Raw genomic sequence first — 17150 nt, forward strand, 5'->3', positions numbered from 1 at the left:
AGGAGCCCAACTTTGCAACTGTGATCCAATGATAACAGGTGTAATGCTTTGCTCCAGTGTAAAAAAAAGTATAAATGTACATTTAGCTGCAAAATCATGCTCATGTATTTATTTTTACTAAAGGTGAACTTATCCTGTAAGAAATAGTCTTTCCCATAAACATGCATGCTTAACAGGCCTGAGATTTTAGAGAAGAAGAAACAGCAGAGGCGCTTCTTAGTAAGATAGTATATTTTAATGATACAATTCCATTAAAAGCACTCACATATTAAAATTTGTTAGTCCGGCATGGGTTTCAGTAGAGGCCATACGTGATTTCTGCACTCTCAGATGGAAGAAGAGCCTTGTTCCTCTGCGCTGCTGGCTAGTGTGTTCGGCGCAGACTTCCGGGATCTGATCGTAATCCAGGACGAGGCTTGCACCTCCGCCGGGCAGTTGAATGGAGGGCTGGAACGCAGATTCGATGGTATGGGCTGTACTGCTGTTAAGCGACGTGTTTCAGAGCATGCGCATTGGGGCACGCTCCTTTTTCAAGCTAGGGAAGATTGAGCTAATTGCAGCCTATTTAAGTGCTCTCCTAGCACTGCCGCCTAGTGGATACAAATGATATCGCGGGGATAAAATAAAAGTAAAAATTTAAAATATGTGCATAATGTGAATATGCAACTAGCCTTTCTTGTATTCATTTTTCGTTTATACACACACACACATACAGTGGGGCAAAAAAGTAATTAGTCAGCCACCAATTGTGCAAGTTCTCCCACTTAAAAAGATGAGAGGCCTGTAATTGTCATCATAGGTATACCTCAACTATGAGAGACAAAATGTGGAAACAAATCCAGACAATCACATTGTCTGATTTTTGAAAGAATTTATTTGCAAATTATGGTGGAAAATAAGTATTTGGTCAATATCAAAAGTTCATCTCAATACTTTGTTATATATCCTTTGTTGGCAATGACAGAGGTCAAATGTTTTCTGTAAGTCTTCACAAGGTTGTCACACACTGTTGCTGGTATGTTGGCCCATTCCTCCATGGAGATCTCCTCTAGAGCAGTGATGTTTTGGGGCTGTCGCTGGGCAACACAGACTTTCAACTCCCTCCAAAGGTTTTCTATGGGGTTGAGTTCTGGAGACTGGCTAGGCCACTCCAGGACCTTGAAATGCTTCTTACGAAGCCACTCCTTCATTGCCCGGGCGGTGTGTTTAGGATCACTGTCATGCTGAAAGTCCCAGCCACATTTCATCTTCAATGCCCTTGCTGATGGGAGGAGGTTTTCACTCAAAATCTCACGATACATGGCCCCATTCATTCTTTCATGCACACGGATCAGTTGTCCTGTTCCCTTTGCAGAAAAACAGCCCCAAAGCATGATGCTGCCACCCCCATGCTTCACAGTAGGTATAGTGTTCTTTGGTTGCAACTCAGCATTCTCTCTCCTCCAAACACAACGAGTTGTGTTTCTACCAAGCAGTTCTACTTTGGTTTCATCTGACCATATGACATTCTCCTAATCCTCTTCTGGATCAACCAAATGCTCTCTAGCAAACCTAAGACAGGCCCGGACATGTACTGGCTTATGCAGGGGGACACGTCTGGTACTGCAGGATCTGAGTCCCTGGCGGTGTAGTGTGTTACTGATGGTAGCCTTTGTTATGTTGGTCCCAGCTCTCTGCAGGTCATTCACTAGGTCCCCCCTGTGTGGCTCTGGGATTTTTGCTCACCATTCTTGTGATCATTTTGACCCCACGGGGTGAGATCTTGCATGGAGCCCCAGATCGAGGGAGATTATCAGTGGTCTTGTAGGTCTTCAATTTTCTAATTATTGCTCCCACAGTTGATTTCTTCACACCAAGCTGCTTGCCTATTCAGTTTTCCCAGCCTGGTGCAGGTCTACAATTTTGTTTCTGGTGTCCTTCGACAGCTCTTTGGTCTTCACCATAGTGGAGTTTGGAGTGTGACTGTTTGAGGTTGTGGACAGGTGTCTTTTATACTGATAACAAGTTCAAACAGGTGCCATTAATACAGGTAATGAGTGGAGGACAGAGGAGCCTCTTAAAGAAGACGATACAGGTCTGTGAGAGCCAGAAATCTTGCTTGTTTGTAGGTGACCAAATACTTATTTTTCACCATAATTTGCAAATAAATTCTTTAAAAAAATCATATATATATATATATATATATATATATATATATATATATATATATATATATATATATATATATATAATTGAATTGTGCACACATTATTATTATTAAAAGATTATTGCTAAAAATTATTATTATGCATATTATCACAAATAGTATTAAAAATATAGTTAATGGGTATAAAAATCTAAATTTCATGGCCATGGATAATTTTACAAAAAGGGGGGGGACCATTATGAGTATAACATTTGTACCATGCATATGTTCATATACGGACAAATATACATACACACATGCATGGATACAACGTGTAGGGCCACTAAAGACAGGGGATGATTGAAATAACCTTTATATTCACATTTGTGTGAGTACAATTGTGTGGGTACTAATAACTGGGAATAATTAAAATAACATGAATATGACTAATATATCATAAAGGGTATTAATTATGTTGTTGTTACTTATTGTTATAAACGGGATTATACACAAAAAACAATATTATTATAAAATGGTGGATATTTTTCTAACTCTTCATTGATTCCGCCAGGGTTTAGAATGTCCAAAGAATAGATCCAAAAGGTCTCTCTTTCGCATAGTCTATAGAATCTTTCTGCTGCAGGGAGATTTTTTAGGTATTTGCTCTATGACCCATACCTCGAGACCTTCGGTGGATTTTGCATGGTGTTCACAGAAATGGCGTGGGACACTGTTTGTCCTTCCCACCTTCTATCTTTCTTCTGTGCTCACCAAATCTTTGTCTTAGTCGGCGTATAGTACGCCCCACATATATAAGGTTACAAGGACAACTGAGACCATAGACCACAAAATCCGAGTCACAGTTGTAAAAATCGTCCAACATGTAAATTTTTCCTTTAGTGGAAAAATGTTACTTTCCATGCTTGACAAAACTACAGGTTTTACACATAGCTTTTTTACACTGGAACATGCCCCTGAGTGGAATCATATGGGCATGTGCCGGTGTAATTTCCTTTATGGACTTTAGTTTGCTAGGTGCAATTTTATTTTTGATGTTGAGAGCCTTTCTATAAGTAATTTTAGGATGATTTGGTAAAACTGGTTTGAGGTGTGGATCCTCAAGAAGGATTGGCCAATAATTCTTGAAAATTGCCTCCATTTGGGAAAATTTAGTGTGGAACCTAGGAATGAAGCGCTCAGATTGGTTAAAATTCTCATCATTTTTGTTTTGGACTACAGGTGTAGATTGTAAATAATGTTTCTGTGCTTGATCCACCAACGACTCTGGATAACCCTTGTCCTCGAGTTTCTTTCTAAGTAGATGGCTTTGTTCCATGTAATCAGATATTTTGGTGCTGTTTCTCCCAATCGACAAAACTGCCCCTTGGGAATATTGTCTTTCCATTTATTATAATGACAGCTCTTATAATGTAGTAAGGAATTTCCTGCCATGGGTTTAAAGAAATTCCTAGCATGTATCTCATTATCTGCATGGTAAAGGTCAAGATCCAAAAAAGCTAGTTTAACTTTGTCCATAACATGGGTAAAGCTAAGGCCATGTGGGTTATTGTTGCAGTGGGAGACAAACTCATCAACGATATCGTCTGGACCATCCCAGATGATTATGATGTCAATGAATGGACCATAGAAAATGAGATGCCTAAGAAATGGATTATTTTGCCAGATGTGTCTGTGTTCCCATAATCCCATTGCTAAATTTGCATACGAAGGCGCAAAATTGGCCCCCATGGCTGTCCCTTGGACCTGCAGATAGTGCTGTTCATCAAATGTACAATAATTGTGTATCAAGCAGTATCTTGCACAGTCCAAGATGAACGAGGCCTGTTTGTTACTCATGTACGGATTTTGGGATAGAAAGTGACTAAGTGCTGCTATTCCAAAGTTATGGGGAATAGAGGTATACAAGGAGCGAACATCTAAAGATATCCAGATATATTGGTCTTCCCATCTATAGGATTTCAATAAATCCAAAAAGGTGGGTTCCATCCCGGATATATGACTGCAGCCCTTGTGCAGCCCTCCTGCAGATAGTGCTGTTCATCAACCAATATTTAAAAAGTAGAATTTCAGCACGAGGTCTCCGCATTCTCAAGAACTGCTCCTTCCTGGAATCAGATGATGCCAAGGAATGGGGTAGTTTGGCAGAATTTTGTACCACAAAGTGGATGACTATATTAGTAAAACATAAGGATAAGAAGTTTGAACTCAAAAAAACTGTACAAACACTATCAACAGAAATAATTAACGTAGGACAAAAAATTCCCTCCCCTTGGCTAGATATTCTCAAAAATAACACTAAGAAGCAAGAAAATGATCTTATTTATAGCAAATTAGGGAAATTCAGGCGGGACATCCAAGATTATTCCAATAAAAAAGTGTTTACATGGATGAAAAAACCAACACCTATTCCACCATTAATGGAAGAATATCCATCTAGCCATCCCACTACTCGATCATCCCTTCCCCATCCACCACCATTGCTACCCACCTCATTCGTGAGGCGTAATGCAGCTGGTGGCTCAGAGTGTCCCTCTCACACAGGTCACACTACACGACAGCAGCACAACGCCAATCTTCCCATTAAGTCACCCAAAGCTAAATTATTGACTAAACTAAATCAATTCTACAATTGTTCACGACCATATTCTGAGAATAGTATCTCAACTACTACCAATATATCCCCTCAAAAAACGCACAATCAGGCACAGGTAACAGAAATGGATACTTCTGTTCCAGAAAACGAATCAAACCATAGAACTTATAATACAGTAAATAATGCTGCTGCGCCAAATGCAGATTTTGCTACATCCTTTTGTTCTGGAGCCACAACATCCACTTGTCCAGTATCCAACATCTCTTCTACCTGTTCTATTAGTAAATCCACTCCACAGTCACCTAAGAAAACTACTAATATACCAATCACTTTTGGTTCTAATAGTACCCTAGAAAATGTGTCTTTTTTATCCATAAACCCCTCTCCAGCCACCCAGATAAAAAGAAAGTTCATCGGAGAGGCTGCAGAGGGGGAAGAGGTAGAAATAGAAGCACAAGTAAGCAAAAATCGGAAACGGTCAAAATCTTTAATTTGTCCAAACACACTCTATCCCCAGCAGAAGTCTCCCTGTTAAATCATGGTCTTAATTTTTCACCATCTAATAAACCAGACCCATTCATTTTGTTTAAAGATCTCAATAGATACATCAGAAATCTTACGTTGCATAGATTTTTCCAAATTAAAAATGCGAAAAATACATGCAATGCGAATAGCCCCTGTCCAGCAGTTAAGGTGGACCTTCCTTCTGAAGAACAAGTATTTGATTTTGATGTAGAGATGGAGATGCTCGAGCACCTTTATCATGATGACTCATACACAGGATTAGATCTTTTCACGCAACATCTACACATTTCTCCACCAGTTATACATTCAGGATAAAAACCAAAATCAGTCTTTTTTGCATATCAATCAAAAGGCCCACACCTTACTACATTTTACAACATGGTATTCTCAGATCTTAAAAAGATGTGTGCTTGTAGAGAATCAAGTGCTACCAACCTTGGTAGCCTTACCTCTAAAGAAAAAACAGCCTTAAAAGCCCTAACTGATAATAAAGATCTGATCATAAAAACTGCCGATAAAGGCGGCGGAATTGTGATTCAAAATAGATCTGACTATATCAAAGAAGCGGATCGCCTACTTGCGGATAGTTCTACCTATCACAAGCTAAGTTCAGATCCTCTACCTGAATTTCAAAAAGACATAAATTTACTTATTGATGGTGCTATCCAATCAAATATCATCAATAAAAATGAAGCCTCCTTTTTATGGAGAGACTTCTACCGGACCCCATATTATTACCACATACCCAAAATTCATAAAAACCAGACTAATCCCCCAGGGAGACCTATTATTGCTGCTATGGACAGTATCACTTCCGGACTGTCAAAATATATTGATTACCACTTACAGCCCCTAGCACAAGGGCTGCAGTCATATATCCGAGATGGAACCCACCTTTTTGGATTTATTGAAACCCTATAGATGGGAAGACCAACATATCTGGATATCTTTAGATGTTAGCTCCTTGTATACCTCTATTCCCCATAACTTTGGAATAGCAGCACTTAGTCACTTTCTATCCCAAAATCCGTACATGAGTAACAAACAGGCCTCGTTCATCTTGGACTGTACAAGATACTGCTTGATAAACAATTATTTTACATTTGATGAACAGCACAATCTGCAGGTCCAAGGGACAGCCATGGGGGCCAATTTTGCGCCTTCGTATGCAAATTTAGCAATGGCATTATGGGAACACAGATACATCTGGCAAAATAATCCATTTCTTAGGCATCTAATTTTCTTTGGTCGATTCATTGACGACATCATAATCATCTGGGATGGTCCAGACGATATCGTTGATGAGTTTGTTTCCCACTGCAACAATAACCCACATGGCCTTAGCTTTACCCATGTTATGGACAAAGATAAACTAGCTTTTTTGGATCTTGACCTTTACCATGCAGATAATGAGATACATGCTAGGAATTTCTTTAAACCCACGGCAGAAAATTCCTTACTACATTATAAGAGCTGTCATAATAAAAAATAGAAAGACAATATTCCCAAGGGGCAGTTTTGTCGACTGCGGAGAAACTGCACCAAAATATCTGATTACATGGAACAAAGCCATCTACTTAGAAAGAAACTCAAGGACAAGGGTTATCCAGAGTCATTGGTAGATCAAGCACAGAAACATTATTTACATTCTACACCTGTAGCCCCAAACAAAAATGATGATAATTTTAACCAATCTGGGCGCTTCATTACTAGGTTCCACACTAAATTTTCCCAAATGGAGGCAATTTTCAAGAAGTATTGGCCAATCCTTCTTGAGGATCCACACCTCAAACCAGTTTTACCAAATCATCCTAAAATTACTTATAGAAAGGCTCCCAACATCAAAAATAAAATTGCACCTAGCAAACTAAAGTCCATAAAGGAAATTACACCAGCACATGCACATATGATTCCACTCAGGGGCATGTTCCAGTGTAAAACCTGTAGTTTTGTCAAGCATGGAAAGAAACATTTTTCCACTAAAATTTACATGTTGGACAATTTTTACAACTGTTGCTCAGATTTTGTGGTCTATGGTCTCAGTTGTCCTTGTAACATTATATATGTGGGGCATACTATACGCCCACTAAGACAAAGATTTGGTGAGCACTTTAGAAAGATAGAACGTGGGAGGGACAAACAGTGTCCCACGCCATTTCTGTGAACACCATGCAAAATCCACTGAAGGTCTCGAGGTATGGGTCAGAGCAAATACCTAAAAATCTCCCTGCAGCAGAAAGATTCTATAGACTATGCGAAAGAGACCTTCTGGATCTATTCTTTGGACACTTTAAACCCTGGCGGAATCAATGAAGAGTTAGAAACATCCACCATTTTATAATAATATTGTTTTTTTGTGTGTAATCCTGTTTATAACAATAAGTAACAACATCATAATTAATACCCTTTATGATATATTACAGTCATATTCATGTTATTTTAATTATTCCCTGTTATTAGTACCCACACGTTGTACTCATGTGAATATAAAGGTTATTTCAATCATCCCTTGTCTTTAGTGGCCCTACACGTTGTATCCATGCATGTGTGTATGTATATTTGCCCGTATATGAACATATGCATGGTACAAGTGTTTATAATACTCATAATGGCCCCCCCCCCCTCTTTTTGTAAAATTATCCATGGCCATGAAATTTAGATTTTTCTACCCATTAACTATATTTTTAATACTATTTGTGATAATATGCATAATAATTTTTAGCAATAATCTTTTCATAATAATAATGTGCGCACAATTCAATCATATGTCATTTTATCTATTTTATATATATATGTGTATTTGTAATAACACATATAATACCCAGCACAATACAAAAAAAACGAAAAATGAATACAAGAAAGGCTAGTTGCATATTCACATTATGCACATATTTTCAATGTTTACTTTTATTTTATCCCTGCAATATCATTTGTATCCACTAGGCGGCAGTGCTAAGAGAGCACTTAAATAGGCTGCAATTAAATCAATCTTCCCTAGCTTGAAAAAGGAGCGCGCCCCAATGCGCATGCTCTGAAACTCGTCGCTTAATGGCAGTACAGCCCATACCATCGAATCTGCGTTCCAGCCCTCCATTCGACTGCCCGGCGGAGGTGCAAGCCTCGTCTTGGATCACGATCGGATCCCGGAAGTCTGCGCCGAACACACTAGCCGGCAGCACAGAGGAACAAGGCTCTTCTTCCATCTGAGAATGCAGAAATCACGTATGGCCTCTACTGAAACTACCCATGCCAGACTAACAAGTTTTAATATGAGTGCTTTTAATGGAATTGTATCATTAAAATATACTATCTTACTAAGAGGCGCCTTTGCGGTTTCTTCTTCTCTTACATATCTGGAGTGGCTTCACCTCCCTTCATTTGGCTGCCCTGCCAACAGACTGTATACATCTCACGAAGAGCTTTTTATTGCTCAAAGGACTTTTTTTTTATGTGCATTGAGGCTTATTGTTTACATTGTAACCTGCGCTGCTCTTTGTTGTTTTCTTCCTGAGATTTTAGAGCAGACTGCTGGAACTTGCACAAAATTCTATAAATGCTCATTAGGAGTCATTCATATCATCGTGATTTGCAGTACCGCATGCGTCAAAACAGGTTTTAAAGCTCATCTCTGGACGAAAAAACAAAAAAAGAAGAAGATTTCCCATGCACTGCATAGGTCAACGGTTTGTTTTGTCTTGGGGTGAGGAGAAAGCTTTTGCTCACCCAATTCTTCAGTCCATGGTGCTCCCCCACGGTCCAGCGAATCGTTCCTGGTCTATGGAGCCTGCTCTGTGCTTGACAACCTCAGGAACAGTCTGCAATTCGAGACCGCTGGAGTGCAGGGGAGTGCTGGACCAATCTTGTGCTGGGAGGATTGGAGGATTAGGTGTGTAAACCTCCTTTCTCCTCTCACCTAGACAAAAACAAACAGTTAACCTGTGCAGTGCATGCACAGCCACAAAGCAGGGAAAACTTTTGTTTTGCCTTAAAGCGGGGTTCCACCCAAATTTTGAACAATATCTGTATGTATTCTCTTCCTTGCCTAGATGCTGACATGCCGTTTAAAAAAATTTAAATCGCCGTAATTACCTTTTATTTTTCTATTCTTCTTTGCACTTCCTGGTTCTCCTCACGTGGGAGTAGGCGTGTTTCTAGCCTCTCCCAGACTCCTGGGAGCTAGTCTCAGGCTTCCCAGGATGCCACTGAGCATGTGCGGGAACGAGCAGTGAATGCTGGGAGCACAGCATTCACCACATCCAGGAAATAAATGCTTGTGGGCTTCAAATGCCCACAATAAAGATGGAAACCGTCTTCAGTGAATAATATAAGTTATTCTTGCCGACGAAATCTGACACAGGCGGACATATTACACACAATATGTGAGTATGTAATGCTGAGAAGAAAAGTTTGTGAATGAACAAAAAAAAAAAAAAAAAACGATAGATAGGTGGACCCCCGCTTTAAGTTGGGCTTCAAGTGCACCTCCCCTTAACGCAGGAGAAAACAGTTAGTTCAATTTCCTGGAATCTTCCAGGACAGCATAGGGGAGAGGCTCTGCCTAGCTAAAACAGGAATTTGATTCATTTTACTGAAGCCGCAGACAGCCCGTCATTGCACTGTAGGGGCTTGGCAGTTGCAGCTAACCGCGCACAGCTGTCAATCTCAGCCACAGGTATCAATAGATGCTTGCCACTGGGATTCACAGCATGGCTAAACACCTGTGCAAGTGTGACATTAAAGTGTTTGTAACCTTAAAAAATTTGTCTTTTTATACAATTATGTTAATTTTTTCTGAAATAGTTAGCAAATATCTAGTTGATTCTGCCAGTTCTCTACTACCTGGTTGTAAATTGGCCAAGCTAAGTACAGAAGCTGAAATGTGCAAACATGCACAGTTTGCAAGCTTTTTACTCCCATTTAGAGTTACACGCATGCCTATATCTTCCATTGTGTTTGAAGCCACCCCCCCTGTCCTCCTCACCTCTCTTGCTTGACAACGGTTTTCATCTGTAAAATCTATTAGTTGGCTAGGGAAAAGGAAAGTGTTGTTATGTCGCTGGGTTATTTGCTTGCTTTTAATCTTTGGAAATAATGATCCTTGCTGGCATGCATTACTTCCAAAAGTGACGTAGAGTCCGTAATGCGCTGTAGAAGACACGCCTGTGACTTGTATGAAATCAAGCACAAAATGCCCTGGTTAAAGGCCATCTTTAGCAACATGTCACATATTCAAGAGTGCAACATGTTGATAAGCGCACCCCCCCCGACATTATTCAGGGGTTTCTTTCCAGCAGCAGATATCACTTTTGAAATTGACATAGCTGTGCAGGGCTTCTCCCACACAGCCGTAGCATTCATTCACATAAAAAAACTGACTGAATGAACTACAAATCCCATCTGCCACCGAGGCAGACTGATTGGTGCTTTTAAATGGAATACAAGTGCAGTTTCTCCACACTTGTAGTTCACTGACACTTCCTCCAGCCATCCAAATTAAAGCCCATACAGAAATAGGGGCAGATAGCTGGAGGAAGAGTTTGCAGAAACCTGGCACGGCACCCGTGATCCAATGATAGCTCGTGCAATGCTTTTCAGGTTCCTGTGAAAAGAAAAAGAAAAAAAAAAAAAAAAGAAGACATGTACTTTTTCTCATGGAAAAAACTTGCATTTTTTATTTTGAAGATGGACTTGGCCTTTAAAGCACAGCAGGCTTTCACCTCACCTTGCTGCATGAAAGTCGAGTGTAATCGATCATAAAATGGTGCAAGCAGATCCCAGTAGCATTTCTGTGTTGCTGTTTTAGTGATTTAGACTATTTTAGTGATTTTTATAGCATAAATATGAAAAACACACTTTAAGACCACGTATTGTTTTAGAAGCTAGGCCTCCCCTATTGATATGAAAATTAGCTCATTGGACTGGTTCATAAACTCAGAACAGGAAATTATGCTAAAGGAAATGATGTAGGCAAAAAAGTGAAGGGGAGTGGAAGGGCTTTAACGAGCCATGTGCTGAGAAACAGGAACAGTTGTTTACAGGACACTGAGAAAGAAGGAACCATAATACTCCATTACTGTACAATATACTTTTTGCATACATTGCCCATGCTAATTTGCTGGGAAGGATGAATAAGTTTGGGGCTGAGCAGCGTCATCGCGTCACCTCCCACTGTCGTTGCGAGGACCAGCAGGACGGGCCGTCTGCGAGCATCCGGCTGGTGCCACAGACTGTTCTTCTCCAAAGAACGTTTATTCCTGAGCTTACATGTGAGTGTATATTTTATTTGTTTAATAAAGCCTTATGATTTTACAGTATCGGAGCCCTCCCCTTCTCTTTTTATGGTTACACCATTCCGCTGAGGGCCAGTTTTTCCTGTGGATCTATCCATCTACACTACAGTCCCTGACGTCCCATTTCAGCTACCCATCTTGGCTTTATGGTGGGTCCGGAGCAGTAGGACTCAACAGCCCACTCAGACCCTCTGTAACGGGGGGTCATGGGTTTCTGGTAAGCGGCCAGGCACTCTATTTATGGTGGTGGACCCAAGCACTTATGTTTCTATAGAATTGGACCCTCACTGGATTTAACACCATACCCGGGTGTCCACACATGGACTAAACACTAATTTTACAACTTTTGTTGCACCATATATATTGCAGAATTTGATGCCAATTTATTGCACATGTTTTTTTCCCATAAGTTATATGGTCATATGTATATTTGAATTTGTTTAAGGTGATGCTTCACCACCTTCATATTTACTGTGTTTGTCAATTAGCACGAGTCACAAGTTTATTAATGTTCATGTTGTGTGTTTGTCTCACATATAGGATTTCGCAGCTTGTTCTTAAAATTTTTACTTTATTGATGCGCAGTTATTCTTCACGTTTCTTTTAAATAAGTTTGGGCATGTGTAGATCGTATGCATATTTTGTGATACTTTGTATGCAGTGAATTTTTTTTTTCCTACAGCTGTATGTGCAGTTTTTTTTTGTTTAGTAAAAGCACATTAATACAATACAGAGGTTTCTAAGCTTCCTTGGTTATACCCCAAAGAACATAAAATACGCAAAAGCAATACACCTGTATACCCTGCAAAGTTCAAGTGTAGCAAGGGATTAACAGGTTGGAGCTTCAGCTTACCTTTCAGCGGTTGGGCTAACAGAAACAGACCTGAATACACAGCACATTCAACCCCTGCACTTGTAAATTGGACGCCAACAACTATAGAGAGGACATCCTCCCAGGGGTACCCAACACTGTGCCTGCCCCCGTAAGGGTAAATTAGGAGGGAGAGCTATAGTACAAACCCAAACCAACCTACCTCTGAGAAGTTTGCCAGATTAGTAGCAGCTAGCATGGCCGAATCAGAGAGCACTGTGCAGCACTGCTGACCTGATGAAATCTGCTGTAAAACTCCTGGGAAGATCAGGGTCCACCTCCTTGGTGTCTCTGGGTACCAGCACCAGAGTATACCCAATGCTAGTATTGCTGTTCATTCAGGAAGACCCACACCATGGTACCGAAACTCCATCCTTGCCCTCACAGTGGAAGTGCGCCACTTGGCTCAGCAGACCCGTGTCACCCCTCCTTCCCCCTAAAAAGATTCAGGGATGCCAGCGACCATGGTCCATCCACAACAATCGGCAGCCTAAATCAGGGGATCAGCTGGTCATGAGGGCTCCCCCTACTCCACAACTCCTGAAGCAACACAGTGGAGGACTTGGGGCTTGACCAAATGTGAAAAAGGGAGGGCTGCACCAGAGCCTCTGCCCCCACAAGGATAGTTGCTTCTCCTCAGGCTGACAAACCTTGGGAAAAACCAAGGTGGTAATAGGGAGGAAAGGGTCCACAACTAGGATACTAACAATTGTAGCTCAGAAAAGCCAATAGATGCAACCTCTCCAGGTCCACTCTCCCTGATATCACGGGGGAGGCGGGGAGCCTCCTGCAACCACCCTGAAGGCCAAAAGGAAAATAATGCATTTTGATGTTCCCGTTAGTCCAGAGGAAACGAACAAGGACTCTAGGCGACTCTTGATTGGGGATGGGGATGATAGGTTTCCTATTTCAGGTAGGTGGAGCCTCTCTCTCTCTCATATCCTGTACTGGAAGAGGATTTGGGAATACTTAAACTCCACATCTTATTTTATTGCAGCGCAAATCGTGTGTTGCATGCTGCAATGCTCTGTATGTGCTCTGTGCTTGCTGCATTATGATAACCACACAACCATAATGCAACATCACCATTCGCTCATTTTTTAGCATAAACAGATACTTTACTTTATCTCTGTGATTAGTAGAGAAAAAGTCTGGTAAATAAATTCCAACTAAGGACAGTTTGTTTCAGGGAGGTTTTAGGTCCTTTCTATATTTGTGTCAATTTACTCTGGGTGCTCCAGTTACCTCACACAATCTAAATTACTATAAAAGCAATCTGCCAATAATAAGAATGATTATAAATAGCAAGCTGCCAATTTAATGTTATGATTAGGCGACAATACTTTCAGTGTCACTATGGAACAGGTTTGCTCAACATGGGGTTTTATGGCTAAGCAAGTTTCTGTGATCAATAAATTCTGAGTGCACACAGTCCTTTTTGTATGGACCTTAATGAGAAACACACAGTACCGTGCCATGCCTTGCACACAGACATTACCTTTGCAGCAGACTTTGCTGTTCCCACCAGGCCATGAATTGCCTTCTGGTTTTTCATATTTTCTCCTGTGGATTTTAATTGCAAGTGCTGCTGACACTCCAGACAATTTCTAACAGCAATGGCACAAACTAAAATGAAAAATAAATAATTCTGTTTACAAAAGCCTCAAAATAACTTATGACTTAAAGTGAAAAGACCAGCCTTTTCTGCTACTTTTAATAGACAGCAAAACAAAATACATAATTTTCATTTTCAACCTGATTTATGCAAGTACATTTTAATAAAATTCTTTATGGAAAATGAAAGATTTTTGGCAATCAGAAGTTGAAATTATGGGGTGGAATAAAGGTCAGAAAGAGGCAGTTTAAAAATCCCATTAACAAAAGAATACTGTTTATTTGGCACCTCATTTTGCCTAAAATAGCAGAGAACACAATGCAACAAGCTGTGAAGAAATGCAGCATACATATCCAATATCTCAGTTTCTGCACATTTGTGACATCTCTTAACTAGTTGCCAACCGGCTCATGCCGATATACGTCAGTAGAATGGCACTGCTGGGCAAAACAACGTATGGGTACATGCTTCCCTTTAAGGGCTGCTTGGGGTGCGCGTCCGCTACACTGTAGGGGTTCCGTTGCGCGTGGCCGGCGAGCGCGATCCCCGCTGTCCACCCATGATCGTGGGCACGAGACGCAGCACGGGCATTAGTGTGTGTAAACACACAAATCCCTGTTCTGTCAGGTGAGAGGACACAGATCATTTGTTCCTACCAAGTCGGAACAGCGATCTGTCTCCTTCCCCAGTCAGTCCTATGCACATTTAGTTAGTATACATCCAGGGAACACAAAAAAAAAAAAAAAGCCATAAATCTCTCCCATAGTTTGTAGATGCTAAAACTTTAGCGTAAACCAATCAATATACTGCAATTTTTTTTTTTACCAAAAATATGTAGAATATATATATATATTGACCTAAACTGATGAAGAAATTAGTTTTTTTTGAATGATTATTTGCTTTTAATTTACATTCATTCAAAACTGTGTAGTAGCGCAATGTAACATGTTACCACACATTGTAACACACTGAGTTGCACTAAAATGTATGCCTGGAATGGAGTTTAGAGCAGGTAGCAAAAAGGGTCAAATACACTAATGCAAATAATGTGTATTTGAACATGTATGTTCTATAAGTGGTATTGCTTTGTTTCAAACAGTCAGTAAACTAAAGTAGTAGTGTGTGCAATTTTACCAAAACCCTTTCTCAGGGTTCATTTACACAGTCTGTCCATTCTTTTTGTCCTCTGGCATGGAAAGGTGAAAGTGCTTCTACAGCCTTAAGGAGTTTTTACCCTAATGCATGTTCTGCATTAAACATTCTGTGCCACAGGATCGATCCTCTCCTTATACTTACCTAAACCCAATTTCGAGCCAGCGTTGTGCCCTAGCGCAGCAGCTGTCTTTGTTATCTCCCTCCTCATAGGGCAGATTGATAGCAGCAGGAGTCATTGGCCACTGGTTTTGAGAAAGTAGGGAGCAGGGCTGAGCTGTGTCTATAAAAGCAGGCAGTGCAGCTTAGGATCGAGGCTGCGCGAGTGCTCCCGTATGAAGGAGCTTCCTATGGGGGCAGTTGCTAAAGAGGTGAAGCCAGGAGCGCTGGGGGGGGGGACCCAGAAGAGGAGGATCTGGGCTGCTCTGTGCAAAACCATTGCACAAAGCAGGCATGTATAACATGCCTGCTTATTTAAAAAAAAAAAAAAAAAAAGGTGGTTTACAATCACTTGAAGTGCTTATGAGACCTTGGACAGGTCTGTATGGTTACTAACTGTTAATCTTCTTCCTTGCTGGTTAACCATATGTCATAAATATCAAATTGCATCTTTGACATACAGGCAAAAATCTACAGCAGCAGAAAATGCAAGTGGCTCTCAGTTAGCAACACTTCATAGCCATGAAGTATACTGCAAGATCATTGCTAGAAATGTTTAATAAATGAATACATATGCTTTATGATGAGCTTACCTAATCGAAGGCACTGCCGTAAGATGCCCCCAGATGACATATTTTTTTCAGCTTCAATATCTGTAAAGCCCAATGAACTTGCAAAAATAAGGACATCTACAAGACTTATTGCTCTCTGAAGGAATGTTATAGCTGTTTCTATAGAAAGACCTTGGGTAGGTTCAATATTTTCCAGTTCATGCTGAAACAAAAAAATAAATCCAAAACAGCTTTTTATGGTTGTATGGTTTTACTTGCAACAGAAATTCTAGACTGCTCCAAGAGGAGAAAATAAATATACATTTATTAACTGTATATTATGAATAGCGTTAAATTATAAAGAACATGTACAAAAAACGAATGCAACAACAGTCCCTAACCAGTGGATTTCAGACCAAATGCAGCTTTGGAATACTTTTAAACCTTTCGCTGCCAGGCCCTGTGCTTCATTTTGTACACTCAGGTGGCCAGACCATTTTTGTAATTTTTCCTTTGCTTTTTTAATTGTCACTTATAGCTTTCAGAGTTTGTAAAATATCTCCCAAATCATATATTTTCTGAAAGCACATGATCAATAGAATAAAAAGAAGGTGCTACTGATTTTTATTTTTTTTTAAGACGCCGCGGTATTTGCGCAAATGTTTATCAAACTAAAATATTTGCAAAAAATACACTAAAACCATTATTAGTAGATAAAAACACAGCTAATTTTACAAGATTCCTACTAAATATAAAAGCTTAACCTGCATGGAGTTAATAACAAAATTTTTTTCATTTTTGCAAAACGGTGACAATCGAACATATGCAAAAATGTAAATATCCAAATTGCTCTAAAAATCTGAAGGTTTTACTTTTTCCCCTACAGCTTTCAGAATTTGTGAAAGACCCCAAAACCATACATTTTCTGAAAGCATATAACCTCTAGAATAAAAAGGATGGTGCTCCTGATTTTTTAGACCCTGTGGTATTGGTGCAAACGTTTATCAAACCAATATATTCTCAAACAATACACTAAAATCATCATTAGCAGGTTTTCCTTTTTCACTTACAGCTTTCAGAATTTGTAAAAGACCCCCCAAACCATACATTTTCTGAAAGCACATGGCCAGTAGAATAAAAAGAAGGTACTACAGATTTTTAAGGCAGCACGATATTTGCGCAAATGTTTATCAAAACAATATTTAAGCAAATACAACACTAAAATAATTAATAGTGCACATAAACACA

At 39.9% G+C, this 17150-nt stretch overlaps 1 protein-coding gene across 1 annotated transcript in view; it reads right to left on the reverse strand.

Annotated features, from left to right (window-relative positions):
- The window catches only part of LRBA (LPS responsive beige-like anchor protein), a 1038582-nt gene that overhangs the window by 833378 nt on the left and 188054 nt on the right, over nt 1-17150 (reverse strand). Inside the window, exons 25-26 of the mRNA XM_073604899.1 lie at nt 15945-16125; nt 13924-14051 (exon numbers count right to left, since the gene is read on the reverse strand). Coding sequence (XP_073461000.1) covers nt 13924-14051; nt 15945-16125 — 309 coding nt within the window. The remainder of the gene's footprint in view (nt 1-13923; nt 14052-15944; nt 16126-17150) is intronic.

The sequence above is a fragment of the Aquarana catesbeiana genome, linkage group LG01 (genome assembly GCF_042186555.1).
Source record: "Aquarana catesbeiana isolate 2022-GZ linkage group LG01, ASM4218655v1, whole genome shotgun sequence".
Lineage (NCBI taxonomy): Eukaryota > Metazoa > Chordata > Amphibia > Anura > Ranidae > Aquarana > Aquarana catesbeiana.